At 52.4% G+C, this 18,334-nt stretch overlaps 3 protein-coding genes across 3 annotated transcripts in view; 1 reads left to right on the top strand and 2 right to left on the bottom strand.

Moving 5' to 3' along the window:
• ADAMTSL5 (ADAMTS like 5) overlaps positions 1 to 7,233 on the top strand; it is a 34,144-nt gene extending 26,911 nt beyond the window's left edge. The window contains exons 11-12 of the mRNA XM_070944904.1: positions 5,843 to 5,914; positions 6,366 to 7,233. Coding sequence (XP_070801005.1) covers positions 5,843 to 5,914; positions 6,366 to 6,679 — 386 coding nt within the window. The 3' untranslated portion in view covers positions 6,680 to 7,233. The remainder of the gene's footprint in view (positions 1 to 5,842; positions 5,915 to 6,365) is intronic.
• Positions 7,234 to 7,573: 340 nt separating this feature from the next.
• On the bottom strand, positions 7,574 to 15,222 carry LOC139317805 (kelch-like protein 21). The gene is made up of 3 exons (XM_070944892.1): positions 14,313 to 15,222; positions 9,584 to 9,995; positions 7,574 to 8,442 (listed from the first exon to the last, which is right to left on the bottom strand). The coding sequence occupies exons 1-3, from the start codon at positions 15,220 to 15,222 to the stop codon at positions 8,121 to 8,123; spliced, it is 1,644 nt and encodes a 547-aa protein (XP_070800993.1). The 3' UTR covers positions 7,574 to 8,120.
• Positions 15,223 to 17,148: 1,926 nt separating this feature from the next.
• On the bottom strand, positions 17,149 to 18,280 carry LSM7 (LSM7 homolog, U6 small nuclear RNA and mRNA degradation associated). The gene is made up of 4 exons (XM_070944879.1): positions 18,206 to 18,280; positions 18,009 to 18,099; positions 17,845 to 17,916; positions 17,149 to 17,560 (listed from the first exon to the last, which is right to left on the bottom strand). The coding sequence occupies exons 1-4, from the start codon at positions 18,209 to 18,211 to the stop codon at positions 17,418 to 17,420; spliced, it is 312 nt and encodes a 103-aa protein (XP_070800980.1). The 5' UTR covers positions 18,212 to 18,280; the 3' UTR covers positions 17,149 to 17,417.
• Positions 18,281 to 18,334: the final 54 nt, after the last annotated feature.

Genomic DNA, 18,334 nt, shown 5'->3' with positions numbered 1-18,334 from the left:
CTCTCCAGTTCTTTTCCAACAGCTGAGCTGGAGTTCCATTTAACGTTTGAAATTGATTTCACATTTCCTTGCCAATAACACCCTGGAATGAACAGACTCTGCTCTGGATTCTTTCTCTTTCAATCCTGAATTTGTGCAGAGAGTTCACTGACTTGCAGATAATTTGTACAGCCAGAAAGGATCAAGAAACATCATATTCCATTTCAGCCATCAGTGGGAATCCTTTGTTCTTCATTTAAAATGGCCAGCAACTTTAGCTCTGTCAGGTTTTTTTTAAAAAGGGTAGCAGTAGCTTGTATGCTCTCTTCCAGACACTCAAGGGCCATTTGAGTGTTGCCTTTCCGTTCCCGCTGGGAGCCACTTCCAGGTCACTGAGCCTTCAGATCAGCAGCATTGGGGAATGGGCTCTTTCCTCACAGAGTTTAAGGGTGAAAGTCACCCTTCATCCAGACCAATCCCCTGCCCAGTTTAGGAGGGCTCCCCTACAGCTGGGGTCACCAACCTTTCGGACCTCAGAGACCACTAAATTCATAATTTTAAATCCCGCGGAACACTACCAGTAATATGATCTGCCTAATGACTGGCTGGGTGGGTGTGGCTAGGTGGTCATGTGACTGGGTGGGTGTGGCCAACTCGTCTCCCCGCACCCAGGCTCCTTAGGACCCCAACAGGAAGCAGTTGTTGGAGCTAAGCAGCCACCACGAGAAAGAGTTGGCAAAACAGCTGGCTCAGTTCAAATTGGATCTGGCCGAGAAGGAGGCTCAGCAGAAGCACCTCACTGAGGACTATGAGCATAGGCTTTACAAGCAGAGGGAAGACCAGTGGTAGTGCAAGGCCAGGTAGCGGTGCCTGGAAGCTCAGCGGGCTGAGATGGTTAGCCAGTTCCAGGCCATGATGCAGTCCCACTGGAACAAGGCCCTCCGGCTCTTCGCCACCAGCAGCGCTTCCCTCCAGCCTTCGCCCAAAGCCCCACACCAGGAAGCAGAAGCAAATCCGAGTCAGAATTTCTGCCCCCCTCCGACCCGCACAAAAAGACCCCGAAGGGGAAAACTCTGCAGCAGGGGTGAAATCTAAAAATTTTTGCTACCGGTTCTGTAGGCGTGGCTTAATTAGTGGGCGGGGCTTGGTGGTAAGGTGACTGGGTGGGCGTGGCCAAGTCAATGTCACTTCTTTGCCATTTTTTAACCTACAAAACACAACACAACACAACTGGCTCACCCACAATGTAAAAGGGGCCCTGCAACAAGCAGGAACCACACACAGCCCCAAAAAGCCCAAAAAACCAACTTTCACACTTTACACACACAAAATTCCACATACAGCTTTGTGAGATTTTGTGTGTTTGTGTAGTTAGAGTGAAACACTACAGAAACACACTAAATCTCAGAAAGCTGCACAAATATTATTTTATTTTCATTTATTTTTATTTTTATATAAAAGCAGCTGAATTTAAAACTTCCTAAACTTTAAATGGCTAGGTCTAAAAAAAGAACAACTAAAAACAACCCCAATTAACTATTTTTTTTAAAGCTCCCAAAGGGGAAAAAAACTTACCCAATAGAACACAGGTCTCCAACCTTGGCAACTTTATAAGACTTGTGGACTTCAACTCCCAGAATTCCTCAGCCAGCTTTGCTGGGAGTTGAAGTCCAGAAGTCTTAAAGTTGCCAAGGTTGGAAACCCCTGCAATAGAAGGTATCAGGCAGGCAGGCAGGCAGATAGAGCTGCTCACCGATGAACTTGATTGCAGGCAGGGAGATTCAGTTGCTTGCTGATGCAATGGATTGCAGGTATTTACAGCAAGCGAAGCAAGACAGGTGTTGTGACCAGCAGCTAAAGTAAGCAAGCTGGAGGCAGGGGGGGAGGGACTTTTGCTACCAGCAGGCAACTCAGCTGTGATCATTAGAGCTTGGCTCCTGAGAGCCATTTAAAAGAAAAAAAGGCTCTGATGATTGCACGGCTCAGCTGGGCATGGGGGGCAGGGACAGGGATTTTTGCTACCGGATCTCCGAACTGCCTGCCTCCATCGCTACCTACTTGCCCGAGCTGGTCCAAACCGGGAGCACTTCACCCCTGCTCTGCAGCAACACAAACGTTCATTGCATATATCCGGCCCAGGGGCCGTACTTTGAGGACCCCTGATTTAGTGCAGTATAAAAAATGCAAATAATTTGTCTGTGGACCACCAAAATTTTCTCACGGACCACCAGTGGTCCACGGACCACCAGTTGGTGACCGCTTTTCTACAGCAGCCCAATAGGTGCCTCTTCAGCCTTTGTTTAAAGGAAGAGATGCCCTCCACGCTCCACCCCACTTCCTGAGTCAGCTGGTCCCACTGGGAATGGCTCTGCTACCGTGTTTCCCCGAAACTAAGACCTCTCCAGATTATAAACCCAATCGGGCTTTTCAGCACATGCGATAAGCCCCCCTCCCCCCGCAAAATAAGCCCCCCACCAACTACTTACATGCATGTGCAGCCGATCCCGCCATTTCCTCTGGTTGCTTGCTGCCCAAACAACACGATGTGAGGAGGCAAGGCCAGAGAGGGGGGAAAGGGGGGGAATATGCCCCATGCACCCCACACACCCTTACCGTACCTACCAGTAATGCTGATGGCCGCCGCAAAAAGAGCGGCAGGCCAGCACCCCGCCTCACGCCCCACTTCTGTCCCTTGCTTAGCCACCCGCCCCCTTTAGGGATGCAATTTGGGAGTGGCAGGTGGGGCAGGGGAGAAGCAGGACGTGTGTCTTACCTTTCCAGCTCCGTTGCATTCCTTGCTGTTGTGTCCAGGGCAACCCGTTGTAAAAGAAAACCCTCTCGCAAGTTCAATCAAACTTCTTGAACATGCAAGAAGTTTTCTTTTACAAGGTGTTTCCTGGACACAAAGGCGAGGAATGCGACAGAGCTGGAAAGGTAAGACACGCATCTCATGGCCCAACACGTCCCACCCCACCCCCATGCCAACAGCCGTATCGAGAGGGGTGGCAGGTGGGGCGGGGGAGAAGTGAGAAGTGTTTAGCAAGATGTGGCTCCTCTTGCCGTCTCTTCTCCCCCCCCTCACTGGGCATGGCAGGGCTCCTGCCCCTTGCTTAGCCACCCACCCCCTTTAGGGATGTAATTTGGGGGTGGTAGGTGAGGCGGGCGAGAAGCGGGACGCACATCTTTCCTTTCTAGCTCTGTTGTGTTCCTCACCGTTGTGTCCAGGGGAAACAGGTTGTAAAAGAAAACTTCTCGCGAGTTCAAGAAGTTTGATTGAATGAGCAAGAAGGTTTTTTTTACAATGGCACAACAAGCCTTGCAGAGTCCTGCTCTGTGAGGCAGCAGTCGTGGCGGGACATGTCAGGGCAGTTGCGGCCAGCCGCTCAGCCAGCACGAAGAACAGGGAGGGGAGGCGATGGCAGTGATGAGACATCCAGTCCCACACTCGCTGCCTCCTGCACTCCCAACATAAGACACCCCCCCCCCCCGATAATAAGTTCCAGCCTTTATTTTCAGGGAAATACGGTATTAGAAAATTCTTCTTCATGTCCAAGGAGAACCTGCCTACACTGTGTGCACAATTATTAGGCAAGCTGTATTTTGGAGGATTAATTTTATTATTGAACAACTACAGTGCTCTTGGTCAATCCAAAATGTTAATAAATCTCAAACCTGAATATTTAAGAAAGTAAAAGTGAGGTTATGGCTTTCTTAGAAGAATATGTGTGCACAATTATTGGGCAACTATTAGTGTGCAGAATTATTATGCAACTAAATGAAAAATGAGAATTTTCCCATCTCACTCATTTATTTTCATTTGTTAAAGTGAGAATAATAAACAACTCAAAATTTACAAATAAACATTTCTGACAGTTTAAAAAAAAATCAATGACCAATATAGTCACCCTTCTTTTCAATAACAGTCCTAGGCCTTCCATTCATGGAGTCTGTCTGTTTCTTGATCTCTTGATCAATTTTTCGTGCACCAGCAACCACAGCCTCCCAGACACAGTTCAGAGAGGTGTCCTGTTTTCCTTCATCATAAATCTCCCATTTAAGAAGGGCCCACAAGTTTTCAATGGGGTTTAGGTAAGGTGAGGAAGGGAGGCATGTCATTATTCTTTCATCATTAAGGCCTTTACTGGCTAGCCAGGCAGAAGAGTACTTTGATGCATGCGATGGAGCATAAAATCATGGTCTTCTTGAAAGATGCAGACTTTTTCCTGTACCACTTCAAGCAGTTTCTGTAGCAGAAACTGGCAGCAAGTTTGGGAGTTGACTTTGAGTCCATCTTCAACCCGAAAAGGTCCAATTAGCTCATCTTTCACAATACCAGCCCATGCCAGTACCCCACCTCCACCTTGCTGGCGTCTGAGTCGAAGTGGAGCTCTGTGCCCGTTACTGATCCAGACATGGGCCCATCCATCTTGTCTGTCAAGAGTCATTCTCATTCCATCAGTCCATAAAATCTTTGAAAAATCTGTCTTCAGATATTTCTTGGCCCAATCTTGCTGTTTCAACTTAGGTGTCTTGTTCAGGGGTGGTCAGATTTCAGCCTTCCTTACCTTGGCCATGTCTCTGGCCAAGCACTGAACAACTTGTACTTCTGGGCAATCCAGGTAGGTTGCAGTTCTGAAATATGACAGCACTGAAGGATAATGGATTCCTGGTAGCTTCATGTTTGATTCTTCTCAAATCTTTGGCATTTAAGGTGTGTCTTTTTTTTCTAACACGTTTCTTGCACCCTGTTGACTATTTGCAACAAAATGTTTGATAGTTCTGTGATCACGCTCCAATATCTTAGCAATTTCAAGAGTGCTGCATCCTTCTGAAAGACTTTGTACAATTTTTGATTTTTCAGAGTCAGTTAAATCTTTTTTAGCCCATTTTTTATTTATTTTATTTATTTATTTATTGGTTGGATTTTATATGCCTGAGGAAAAGAAGCTGCTTAATTATGCACACCTTGACAGAGGGTGTTGATCTCCTTAGGCCACACCAGTGGTGGGTTGCCCCCGGTTCGGACCGGTTCGCAAGAACTGGTAGTTAAACCGCCGGGAGGCCCCACTCACTGCCCCGGATGTCATTGGTGATCTGCGCATGCGCAGAAGCTTTGCTCACATGCGTGATCCCATTGCAAACTGGTAGTAAAGGTAAGTAAAACCCACCCCTGGGCCACACCTTCCCTTATTATACAAATGCACATCACTTGATATGTTTATATCCGCTAAGCATTCAAGTTTATATAGCTTGGAGGTGGAAAATATGTGTACAATATGGTCGAATTACTTACTTGCCTAATAATTGTGCGCACAGTGTATAATGGACACCCCAAAGGCCTCTCAGGGGCCTATTTGGCCCCCACAAGGAACAGCCCAACAGTCCCTTCCCCTTGCCAAAAGAGGCTCTAAAGTAGGGGGATTAGAGCCTGGTCATTGTTGCTTCCAGTCAGAACTGGGAGTTGATTTACCCATTGCATTTTCAGCAGCTCCTCACTAAAACAAGAGGACATCCAACAGGTGCAATTCCGCCAGGCCCTCACAGCTGGGACATCTGCAGTCAAGAAATCACAGATGTGTAGTGGAACTGCCCCCCCCCACCAGCTGGCATCATCAAAAAGGCATCCAGCCCCTGCAAGTGGGAGGGGTAGCAGCTTGACCAGAAACAACGGGTGGGCCGCCTAGGCCGTTGGAAAAGTATGCTCCTGCCCTGCCCCGCCCCCCCCCCCCCGCGTGCGCAATTTCCCCATGGGAAATTCCCTTAATCCAGGAGGAGACCCAAACCTCTCCTTACCAGCAGCAGTTCAGGCCGCTGCTAACCCAGCCCTAACCCTCCTCTCTCGCTCTCTCTTCTGACCTTGCAGGACCCTGTGGGAAGTGCGACCCGCCGAGAGGAAAGTCGCAACGCCTTCACCACTACTGCAACAGCGACTTCGGTAGGTAGTCTTCCCCCTTGCTGGGATGGGCTGATGGAGAGACCTGGGAGACCGGCTGCGCTGGGCCGAGCTTCTGCCGCGCCCCGCACAAAACTCAGGTCTCCCGTGGCGCCGGCTTCCTTACATCAGTCCGTCCATCATGGGCGCCATTCAAGCTGCACAGAAATCGGCTTGGATGGCCCGGGAAAACGCCCGCGCTCAAAGCGGCTCTCCGGCTGTGCCTCGTTCGCGCACCATAGGAGCCGCAGGCAGGCAGGCGGCCCAGGATTGCGGCAGGGGCGCGCGAGGAGGAACGCATTCCGGGGCAGCCGGCTTCCGCGTCAGGAAGGCTGCCTTCACCCTCCTTCGCGGACAAGGGCGGGGGACGGGGTGCAGGGGGAACCGAGGGGCGGCGGCGGCGGCGACTCCTCTCACGGGCTGACCGGCGAGCGGGCGGGCTTCTTCCCGGCAGTCTTCCGAGCACGGATCCTCTCGAAGCGCTACGTCGGTTCCGAGACACGCTACGACGTGCAGGTGCAGCAGACGTACCGCAACCGCTACCCGCTGCGCTCGCGCGAGTACCTCTGGGTGCCCAACACCTGCGACTGCCCCCACCTGCTGGAGCGGCGCGAGTACCTGCTTATGACGCGGAATCACGTCAACTTCGAGCAGACCCTCAACCGACTGCTGCTGCAGCGCGGCGGCTACGCCCGGCCCTGGTCGCCCCGCGAAGACCTGCTGCTACGCGACGCCGCCCTGCGTTGCCAGCCCGGCCCTCCCGCCTGAGAGCCTCCGCTCGCGGAAGGGAGCCGCGAAACCCCGCCACGGACGCCCAGTCCGCCCCGCCCGGCAGGAGAGCGCAGACGCCGGACTCGGCCGCCGGCTTGCTGGGCTTCTGAACCGCCCGGGGACGAATCCGACCGACCGTGCCGGCAAATCCCGCCGCCGCCGAGCCGCATCCAAGCTGGCCGAGTCCGAGCAAAAGGGGCCTGCTGGATCAGCCCCGTGATTGTCTCCCGGAAGAGCAGCCAAGCCCAGGCGCCCAGTGGCCTCCGCAGTTTGGCTCCTTTGGCCGATGCTGCTACTGGGTGGACCGATGCTGCGTCCCGCTGCCCCGTGGGTAATCTTGCGCTGATCCCCTAGGTCTGAAGGAGAGGCCTGGCCCCGGACACGGACGGAAAGGAAGTGCTCCCACCCCAGCTAGCGATGGTAGTTTTTTTATTATTATTAAATAATAACATTGAAAGAAACTCCGCCCCCAATTTTTTATCCATTTTTCTTTGACTGAGAGGTCTTAAAATTTCATGCAATAACTCAAGATTATCCATGATCCAGGGTTCCACAACTGAACAGATTCCGTCATCTCTGCGCTTAAGATGTTACCTCCTTGCCTTAATAAGCCCTGAGTGGATGTCGTTGTGGATGTACAATTTGTCTGTTCTTCTCTTGCCAGCACCACATGACCCCGTTCTGTGTAGGGCTCAGGGATTTCTCCTATCACTATATAAGCCACCTGCAGTACCTTATTTTGCATACCATTTACATTCCAACTCAGTATCCTTAACTTTCAGATGGAAAGAATTTAAGTTTGAAATAAATGTATACATAAACCATAAGTAATAAACCAGCTTAAATGTTTAATAGTAACATTTATAAATTCATAAATTTATGACACAAATAAATAGGTAATCAAACCAATGACTTAAAAAACATAAGCCTAAAACTCCGGCAACCACCAAGTATCGAAGCAGGAAAATCCTACAATTGTAGCAATGACATGCCCGGCTGTATCAATAGGTCAAACCAAGACCACAAGAGGCCCTTGTTTCAGCACGGGTCAGTCCTGTTCACCACATTTTAGAAAGGATATTGGAAATGGTGTGGGGGAAGGGTGTCTCCAGGGGAGAGCAAGCAAGGTGAGATGGGGCTCAAGGAGCAGCGGTTGGGGGCTTTGGCCGTGTTTAGCCTGTGGGATGCCCTGGGGTGGCTGAATGCAGGGACCGGCTTCGGGGGGGGGGGCTTGAGGGCCTTCAGTTGGGGGTTCCTGTATTGACACCAGGAACAGCCCAGTTATCTCCAAGGTTGCTCCCACTCTACGGATCTGTGAAGGGAATCCCCCCTCATGTCTCGGGACCAATGTCGGCAGAACAGGAGGGCTCAGATGTACCCTCCATGGAGGCTGATCTCTGCCCTGGGGATCTCTTCAGAAGGGAGGCGGCACCCCTGGCTATGCCTGGCACCCCCAGGTGTTGAACCTGCGTATAGAGGCCATTCCGTGGATTGGGAGGGGGCAGGGGAGCCATTGGCCCACTTCCTGGCACGCCTCCTTGTAGGGGTCCAGAATCACCATGTTTGGGACTGCAGCGTTCCCCCGCCGCTCTGCCAGCAGATAGATGCGTCCGTTGGCCGAGCTGCATCCTTCAAAGAACTTCTGAGCCAGGCTGTCGTCCTCCATGGGGGTCCACTCATCGGTGCAGACATCGAAGCGGAAGGCCCCACCTCCGACGGTGTAGAGGGCCCCGTTCAAGGCTGCCACACAGAGGTCATACCTGAAGGGAAGAGAAGCAGGGCAGGGTGGGATGGAGAGCACTGCTCTCTCGAGCTAGTTGGACCCACTGATGGAGCTCCCCTGCTCCACAAAGAGCTCCCTCCAGGGCCTGAGTTGCCAGCAGCTGAAGAGCTCAGTCCTGTTGGGGTGCTCCACATCTGGCCGCCCATTGGGGTGGCCTTTCAAACAGTAGCTTCATCTATCTGAACTTGGCACGAGTAAGGAATATTTCCCCAAAATGGCACATCTGATGAAGGATAGGAATGGCCTCAAACCCCCCTTTTGCCCTGACCTCTCCTCTTCGGCCATCTAATATCAAAAATGTCATCAAAAGCACAAGAAAGAATGTTCTTTGTGCCCCAACTCAGAAAGCTCAAACTGGCCAAAGAGCTGCTGATTCAATTCTACAGAGGAATTATTGAGTCTGCAATCTGCACCTCTATAACTGTCTGGTTTGGCTCTGCAACCAAATAAGACACACAGACTTCAATGGATAATTAGAACTGCAGAAAAAATAATCGCTACCAACTTGCCTTCCATTGAGGATCTGTATACTGCATGAGTCAAAAAGAGGGCTAAGAAAATACCTACAGACCCCTCACATCCTGGACATAAATTGTTTCAACTTCTGCCCTCAAAACGACATTATAGGGCACTGCACACCAGAACAACTAGACACAAGGACAGTTTTTTCCCGAATGCCATCACTCTGCTAAACAACTAATTCCCACAACACTGTCAAACTATTTACTAAGACTCTATTACTATTATTCTTCTCTTCCTTACTAGTATCTACCTTCTCTGTCTTATATAACCATGTTGCTTGTATTTTTACGATTTATATTGTTCTGTTTCCTAGTATGATTTGATTGCTTATTAGTAACCTATGACTATCACTAAGTGTTGTATCTTATGATTCTTGATGAATGTATTTTTTCCTCTTTTTTTCTTTTTTCTTCTTTTTATGTACACGGAGAGCATGTGCACCAAAGTCAAATTCCTTGTGTGTCCAATCACACTTGGCCAATAAAGAATTCTATTCTATTCTATTCTACAAGACACCAGGGAACCTCTAAGTCCTCCACTCTCTGCAGCCCACCCTCCTCCCCCAAAAGACCCCAGGAAAGCCGGCTAAGCCTCACCTTGGCAGTGGTGAGAAAGAAACAACATCCCACATGTCCGTCTCTATGTCCAGCCGCTGAACTGCCTGGCAGACATCCCCATTCTCATCCATGCCACAGACCACGTAGATCCGCGTCCCCACACCAGTGGCTCCGGCTCGTTCCACAGGGTGGATCAGGGGACTGGTGGGCTTCCAGGAGGAGTCGGTCAGGGCGAGGCGCTCAACGCTGGGGGTGATGCCCTCCAGGGTGCTCCCCCCCATTACATACAAATGGAAGCCAACCCCGACTGCGCAGTGGCTGTCGCGAGCCTCCTTCATGGCTGGCCCCTCCAGCCAGCTGTCATCCCAGCTGTTGTAGATCCACACCCAGTCCACAGGGGCCCAAAAAAACTCCTCTCGGAAGTTCCCTCCCGTGACGAAGACCAGGTTGCCTGCAGAAAGAGCACAGGGAAAGGAGGCTCTGTGTCCGGAGGAAGCCAGCACTTTGTTCCTGGTTGGGAAAAGGAAAGGCTTGGGTTGCTCCCTCCTGGCACAGAGAGGTGGCTCCCTTGCCCTCCCCAGGACCCTCAGCATCAACATGGCACTGGGCAGATTCATCCTGCTGAGCATCCTAAAGTGGGGCAGGCTGACTGCCACCCACCCACCGAGTGGGAGGAGCGGGAGCACTGCCTGGAGCCCAAGGTAAGCACTGATGGCAGCTGTACCCAAGGACTGGTGTCTCAAGATAGAGTGCCTCAGAACAATCCATTCCCTATTTGGCCATGACACCCAATAGCCTCCCAAAGGGCTCTGAACTCACTCACTCTGACAATTTATTTATTTTTATACCGCCCCCTCTCCCAAAGGACTCGGGGCGGTGGACAGCCAAGATTTAAAAACATACAATATAAACATTAAAATACATTTAAAACAAAATTAAATCCCTAATGGCTTTCCCCAAGTTAAAACCCCTTACCCATAAAATTCACCAATGAAAAATTTTAAGCCAGCCTGGCTTGCCGAAATAGGAACGTTTTCAGAGCCCAGCTAAAGGTTCGGAGGTCCGGGATCAGTCGTATCCCTGGGGGTAGCTCATTTCAGATGGCAGGTGCCCCCACAGAGAAGGCTCTTCCCCGGGGGGTCGCCAGTCGACATTGCCTGACTGACGGCACCCTGAGGAGACCCTCTCTGTGGGAGCATATTGGCCGGTGGGAGGTTATCGGTGGCAGAAGGTGGTCTCGTAAATAACCAGGCCCTAAGCCATGGAGCGCTTTGAAGATGAGAACCAGTACCTTGAAGGGCACCCGGAAGACCACTGGAAGCCAATGCAGCTCGCGCAGGAGAGGTGTTACATGGGAGCGCCATGTCGCCCCCCATAAGTACCCACATGGCTGCATTCTGCACCAGTTGGAGCCTCCGGCTGCTCCTCAAGGGGAGCCCCATGTAGAGAGCATTGCAGTAGTCCAGGCGGGAAGTGACGAGGGCATGAGTGACCGTGCATAAGGAGTCCCGATCCAGAAAGGGGTGCAACTGGCGTATCAGGAGAACCTGATAGAAAGCCCCCCTGGCCACAGCTGTCATATGCTCTTCTAAAGACAGCCGTGCGTCCAGGAGGACACCCAAGTTGCGCGCCCTCTCCGTGGGGGCCAATGTCTCGCCCCCAATAGCCAGCGATGGCACCAGCTGGCTATATCAGGACGCCGGCAACCACAGCCACTCAGTCTTGGAGGGGTTGAGTCGGAGACTGTTCCTCACCATCCAGACCCGCACGGCCTCCAGGCACCGGGACATCACTTCAAGGGCATCGTTGGGGTGGTCTGGGGTGGAGATGTACAGCTGAGTGTCATCAGCGTACAGATGGCACTGCACCCCAAAACCACGGATGATCTCACCCAGCGGCTTCACATAAATGTTGAACAGGAAGGGCGAGAGGATCGACCCTTGCGGCACCCCACAAACCAGGTGCCTTGAGGTCGACCTCTACCCCCCAGCCAACACGGACTGCGACCTGTCGGAGAGATAGGAGAACCACCGTAAAACAGTGCCCCCCACCCCTAACTCTTCCAACCGGTGCAGCATGATACCATGGTCGATGGTATCAAAAGCCGCTGAGAGGTCTAATAGGACCAGAACAGAATAACAACCCCTGTCCCGAGCCCTCTAGAGATCATCAACCAACGCGACCAATGCCGTTTCCGTACTGTACCCAGGCCTGAAGCCAGACTGGAACGGATCTAGATAGATGGTTTCATCCAGGTACTGCGGGAGCTGTCACGCCACCACTCTCTCAACAACCTTCGCCAGAAAGCGAAGGTTGGAAACTGGACAATAGTTTGCCAAAACAGCTGGGTACAGAGAGGGCTTCTTGAGGAGGGGCCTCACCACCGCCTCTTTCAAGGCGGGAGACAAGAAACCCTCACTCAAGGAAGCGTTTATAATCCTCTGGAGCCAGCCTCGTGTAGCCTCCTGGGTAGCCAGCACCAACCAGGAGGGACACGGGTCCAATAAACATGTGGTTGCGTTCAACCTCCCCAGCATCCTGTCCACGTCCTCGGGGGTCACAGAGTAGAACTCATCCCAGGTAACATTCTCAAGACACACCTTGGACAACCCGCCTGAATCCACCCAGTCAGAGTCCAGAACTTCCTGAATTTGAGCGACTTTATTGTGCAGATAATGCGCAAAATCCTCAGCACGTCCTTGCAAGGGGTCTTCCCGCGCTCCCAGATGGAGGAGGGAGCGGGTCACCCTAAACAAGGCAGCTAGGCGATTATCTGCCGACGCGATAAGAGTGGAAAAGTAGTTACACTTCGCTGCTTTTATCACCACTAAGTAGGTCTTGATATAAGACCTCACTAGTGTACGGTCAGATTTGGAACGACTAGCCTTCCAACTGCTCTCTAGGCGTCTTTTCCGGTGCTTCATCCCCCTCAGCTCTTCGGAGAACCAAAGAGCTGGGCAGATTCGGCGCCAGGTCAGAGGCCGCAAAGGCACAACCCGATCTAAAGCACCAGCGGCTGTCCTATCCCAGGCGGCCACCAGGTCTCCCGTCGAGTCGTGAGCCAGAGTCTCAGGAAATGGCCCAAGCTCCATTTGGAACCTATCAGGATCCATCAGGCGCCTGGGGCGGAACCACCTAGTCGGTTCCGCCTCCCTGCGGTGGGGTGTAGCGGTCAGGAAGTCAAGTCTAAGGAGAGAATGGTCTGACCATGACAAGGGTTCAATGACTATATCCCCTGTATCTAGGCCATTCAACCACTGACCAGAGACGAAAACCAGGTCCAGCGTGTTTCCTCCTGTGTGAGTGGGGCCCTGAATTAACTGGGTCAGGTCCATGGCCGTCATGGAAGCCATGAACTCCCAAGCCACCTCAGATGATTCACTGATGGATGGCAGGTTGAAATCCCCCATGACTAAAAGCCTGGGGGTATCAACCGCCACCCCGGCTATTACGTTGAGGAGCTCAGGCAGGGTCGCTGCCACGCAGCAAGGAGCCAGGTATGCAACCAGCAGGTCCATCTGCCTCCCATGGCCCCACTTCACAAGGAGAGACTCACAGCCGGCTATCTGAGGTACAGTGGCCTCCCTAGGATCAAGACCTTCCTTTACAATAACCACCATCCTCCCACCCCTACCCTGGGCCCTCGGCTGATGAAATGCACGGAAACCCGGTGGGCACATTTCTACGAGGGGGATCCCCCCCTTCCAGGCCCAACCAGGTCTCTGTAATACCCGCCAGGTCCACTCCCCCCTCCTGAATCAGCTCACAAATGAGGGGGGCTTTATTAACCACGGACCTGGCGTTGCACAACATCAGCCTAAGACCCAGGCTCTGAGGCTCTGAACAACCCAGGGAATGAGGAGAGCATTGGGAACCGGAGCACGTCACCACTTGGAGACAGTGGGTGCATGCCCCCACAACATGATATGGCCCCCTGCTCCCACCATACCTGCCCCTCCCACCCACGGTCCTGATGACATCGCCCTCTTCCCTACCAACACCAACCCCCTCCGATCCCCGCTCCGCACCTCCCCTAACGCAACCCTGTGCCGGGCCTGGCCCCCTCCCCAACAAATCACCCTCCCTATCCTTTGCCAAACAGCCCTCCCCTCTCCCAAAACCCCTTAAAAGATTGGCAAATGACAATTTTAAAAAACCCCTCAACCCCCTCTTCGCCGCATGCCACCTCTCGGGGTTCCAAAGCCCGTCATCGAGGTAGGCCCTCGATAAAGTGGAGGGCCAATCCTGCAAGAGGGGGGAGTCTCGCAGAACAAGAAGCTCAGCTGCCGAATACATCTTGTCACAGGATAAGTGACCATGTCCCAAGGGTCCCCCCCCCAATGAAAGGGACCCCCCTGATTTCTCCAGGCCCCACCCTGGCCAGCCACATGGTGCTCAGAAGTGAGCGGGCTCCCTGCCACCCAGAAGCAGAGCAACTGTCCAGAGTGCATTCAGAAGACTCTCACCTGTGCACTTTCTAGCTTGCAGCCCATGCAGACTTGGAGCCAGGTTTGAATCCCGGCTCCCACTTCCTTCCAGTTCCTCCCTGGGCATTGGGAAGGGAGGCCAAAAAGCCCAGCAACCGCAAAGCGAGGAACCGGCCCCAGGGCAGAGAGCTGAAGAGCCTTTCCAATTACAATGTGCAGCTCTGGTGAAGGGGCTTCTAGAGTAGAGCAAGCCAGGAGCTGCTTTGGCAGTTCTTCTCCCCTCCCCTTGTTATGGGGCTGCAGCCCAGAGCCCACCCCCACTCTGAGGGAAGGAGCATTACCCACGGCAGCCACAGCATACTGGGTGAGGTTTTTGCGCTTGAGTGGCGAGCAGGCCTGCCAGGCTCCCGTCTTGGGCAGGAAGTGGAAGAGCTCCTGCTGCTCTTGGTCGCGTTTCCCAGCCATCACGAAGAGAGTCTCATAGCTCCGGCTTGCGCAGGGGGCCTGGGCAGCGTCCTGCCAGTTGGGAGGTGGGAAGCGGTCCAGCTCTTTCAGTAGCTGAGCCGGAGCATCCAGCCCAGGACGCTGGCTGCGCTTCACCAGGAGGCCAAGGAAGGGAAGGCTGAGGAAGGGGACCCGCACCAGCCCCACCAGCTCCAGGAAATCCTTGGCCCGCCCGGGCAGGTCGGCCAGTACCCACTGCATCACCGTGTCGAAGACCACATCCTCATGAGCCACGAAGAGCTCGTCGCTCTGCAGCAGCTCCATCAAAGTGGCCTTGGGCAGCTCCTCAACCTCGCCATGGGTCACCACATCAGCCCAGTGGCTGAGGGCCACGTTGAAGGCAGCAGAGCCGAGTGCCGCACAGGCAAAGTGCTGTGCATAGGCCCTGAGGCTGAGGCAGTTGGAAACATGCAGCTCCCTTTCCAGAAAGGTCTCACAGCGCCTCTTGGCAGCCTCCAGCTGCAGGAAGTCTGCTGTCTGCAGAAGGCTGGTGACATTGCCAGGGGCAATGCCAAGGCTGCCTGTCTGGGTAAAGTCCAGAAGTGCCTGGAAGGGCTCCGCCTCAACCCCCTGGATCCGAATGTGCCGCTCTACACACTCCCGGGTGCCGCCAAAGAACATGGCCTCAAAATAGCTGCTGTGGTGGGCCAGGGCCCACCGGTTGACTGGGAAGCACTTTCCCCCCACTTCCAGGACTGCATCACACTGAAGACTGGCCTGAATTGCCGCACACGGGGACGGATCCATGCTGGCTGGCTGGCTGGCTGGCTGGCTGACTCAAGAAGCCAACCCAGAATAAAACGCCCTCCTGTCCTGTGACCTTGGCTCCCATTCAAACCATGGTGAAAAGCCAGCAGAGCAGTTGCTAGGCCCAATATAGACACAACTCCAATCCTAAAAATAGAGACCATCTTCCTTTACCCAGGGACCCATGTCCCAACCCCTCATCTCCACTTGCTGCTTGGTGGCAATCTCGTTTGCCTGTCCGCCTGGAGCAAGCACAACTGTTTTGATACAAGAGGAGGAACATTACCAAGCCTGGGGGTTAGATATGGCAACACGAAACAACTAGTGGGGAGGCGGTTTGCTATCAGGATGAAGGTGCAGGCCGAGAAACCGTCAGTTCCAGTCCCATTTTAGGCATAAGCGCCGGCTGGATGACTTCTGCGCCATTCTTTCTCTGACAGCGCAACCCACTCCACCTCACAGGGCTGTTATGGGGAAAAGCGGAAGAGGCAGGAGTATTAAGAATGTTTGCCACTTGAGTTGCTTAATACAACAGTAGGATGAAATGTTAATAACTGCTCAGCTGCCCAGTCTTTGATCCTTACCCAAACATTGCAGGAATGGCATTTCAAAAGACTTAACCCTAACGGGAATGATGGGCTGGACTGTGGCTGGAAGGCTAATCTCCCTTTGGAGAAACAAGTCGGCCATGGAGCAGATCAAACTGCCCCAAGAAGCGTGTTTGACTGACTGGCATTTGTGTTATCTTCCTCTTTAACATCCTTATCTTTTGTGATTCAGCCTCCTAGGTGTTACAAGTTTGCCTTCTGTTATAAAATTCTTAAAACTAGGAATCTTTTATGTAGCATAGGAGCAGTCAGCGATCTTCATATCCTATAGGAGCCTACAGTGGGTTTTAAAGGCTTTATTTTAGCAATGCAAGCATCTTACTTTTACTCTCATTCAGACCGCACATTTTTCATGTTATTAGTCAGTGACAAAAGGTGGTAAGAAGCCCCCTTAGAGGGCCGAGATGAACCTCAATGGAAATTGGAAGATGAGATCTCAGATTTTTCTTCCCTCAGGCTGTTACTCAGCAAAGTCATCCATTTTAGTTATTGTCCATTAAGTAGTCTGTTTAGTCCTCAACATGTTCTTCATCATGACCATAATATGGTATTAAGTACAAAAATATTTACAGTAAAAAATTATCCCTCCACGAGTTGGCTTGGAAAATCTTGTATTTTGATATAAACAATTGTTATCAATACCTGCCAATTACTTTTCCAACAACTGCAGCCAGTGGGTATTTTTCTTTAAACACAGGTTTTCACCACAACCCTGTGACTGGCATACAAGCCCTTGCTTGAATGCAGCTTGCTCAGAGAGGCGAGAAGTTGGAAAAGGAAGATCAGCCATTACTTGTTTGGCCCAGGATGTAAATAGAATAATTACCTTCTTGCAGTGGATCAAATTCTAGCTCCACAAACAACACTGGATAGTTTGTTACCAAGCAAGCAGATCCAGACCAGGTTCAAGATTCTATCCCAGGAATCATTTATAAGAAAACAGCTGTTGTGCCTCAATCCCAGCGTACCCTTTAAATTGACACCATTTATAATTTTTTCTCAATGTGCTCTATCAGTGAGTTTTCACATTCTCCTACATTCAATTTATGAGAAGATTCAGGATGTGTTTTATTATTTGTCAAATAATAAACACTCCTCCTTCAGTGAGGAATGAAAAGGAAGATGAATGCTGACACAGTACACAAATTTTATCACCTTATCTTTTATGACTAAATGTTCACCTGGCTGCTGTTCACTTGTCTTAGATGCCTTCCTGAGAAAACAACAGAGTTAAGACGCAAAGATGAAGGCCCGAGGACACGGGACCAAACAGGGAGTGATCGCATCGTTTATCCAGAGATTAAAGGAACAGGAACCAACCAGAATAGTCTGCTGTATTTTACCAAACCTTCTAATGTGCTTTCAATCGTTTACAGCAGAAAGATGGTCCAAGCCTCTGTAGACAAAAGACATCACCTCGTGTAAGACTATTTCCTGGCCCACTCACAGTGTCACACAAAATAAGAAAAAATGTTATAAGGTTCTCCTCCTATACAAAAAGAGCATAAAAAAATAATTTCTTCTGCAAATGTGGCTTCTTTCCAGAAACTGCATTCCACTCCTCCCAAGGTTTGACCTACAGGCCGGCTAGCCATCTTGCTGCTGAATGAAGGGGTTCGGAATGGCTTCCATCCCGTCCTGCGGGCAGATGAGGACCACGGAGGTCCCTCTGCAGACCACCAGGCCCAGCTGGCGGGTGTCTTCCGTGAGTTTGTACTGGTCATCCGGATCTGAAGAGGAGGTTAATCAGAAAACGTTAAATGGGTAGGCAGACAACAGGCGAGGGTCTCTCCCCTGGGCAAAGGTTCTGATTCCAGAGCAGCAGATGGGAAAACAGGAACCCCATGAGGTCACCTAGCTGGGCCAGGAAGCGTCAGAGAGGAAAGCCCACCCCCACCCGCCCGAGGCCAGAGCGCGCCCAGGACCACCATCTCCCGCCCCTCACGGGGAGAGCCGAAAACCCCGCGCCAGGGTCGCCCCCCACCTTCCCTCCGGGGGGGCTTCGGGCACCCACCTCTCATGTATTCGATGGTGCCGTCCAGCACCAGGTTGAGCAGCGGGTCGAAGCCTTTCAGGACGCCGCTGGCTGTGGGGAGAGAAAGGGAGAAATGGCCGGCACTCTCCGTGCGACCGTAGGACTCCCATCCCCCGGCCGCCGACCCCGCCGCCGCCACTCACCTTCCCGGCCGCCCTGGAACTTCACGCGGATGGTCTTGTCGATGTACTTGGAGAGGTCCAAGATGCTCTCCTTCTTCTTCTTCTCCTTGTCCTGCGGGCGGAGCAGAAGGACGTCAAGCCCCGACGCCACCCGGAGGGGAAGAAAGCCGCCCCCTCCTGCGACCCGCCCCTCCACCCTGCAGCGGCCCGCCGCTCACCGCCATCTTGCTCTCGCCGGGGATCCCGCGCCCGGGGCCTCGTGGCGTCACTTCCGCCCACGGCCCTCCAGGGACCCCCCCCTCTCGCCTCTTCTCCAATTACCGGCTGGGAGTGCGGTCACGTGACCG

This window comes from Pituophis catenifer, unplaced genomic scaffold (genome assembly GCF_029215685.1).
Source record: "Pituophis catenifer annectens isolate HBS135680 unplaced genomic scaffold, rPitCat1.0.hap2 SCAF_1, whole genome shotgun sequence".
In the NCBI taxonomy this organism is placed as follows: Eukaryota; Metazoa; Chordata; class Lepidosauria; order Squamata; family Colubridae; genus Pituophis; species Pituophis catenifer.
The sequence above is the reverse complement of the archived record's forward strand: the minus strand, read 5'-3'. Positions and strand labels throughout refer to the sequence as shown.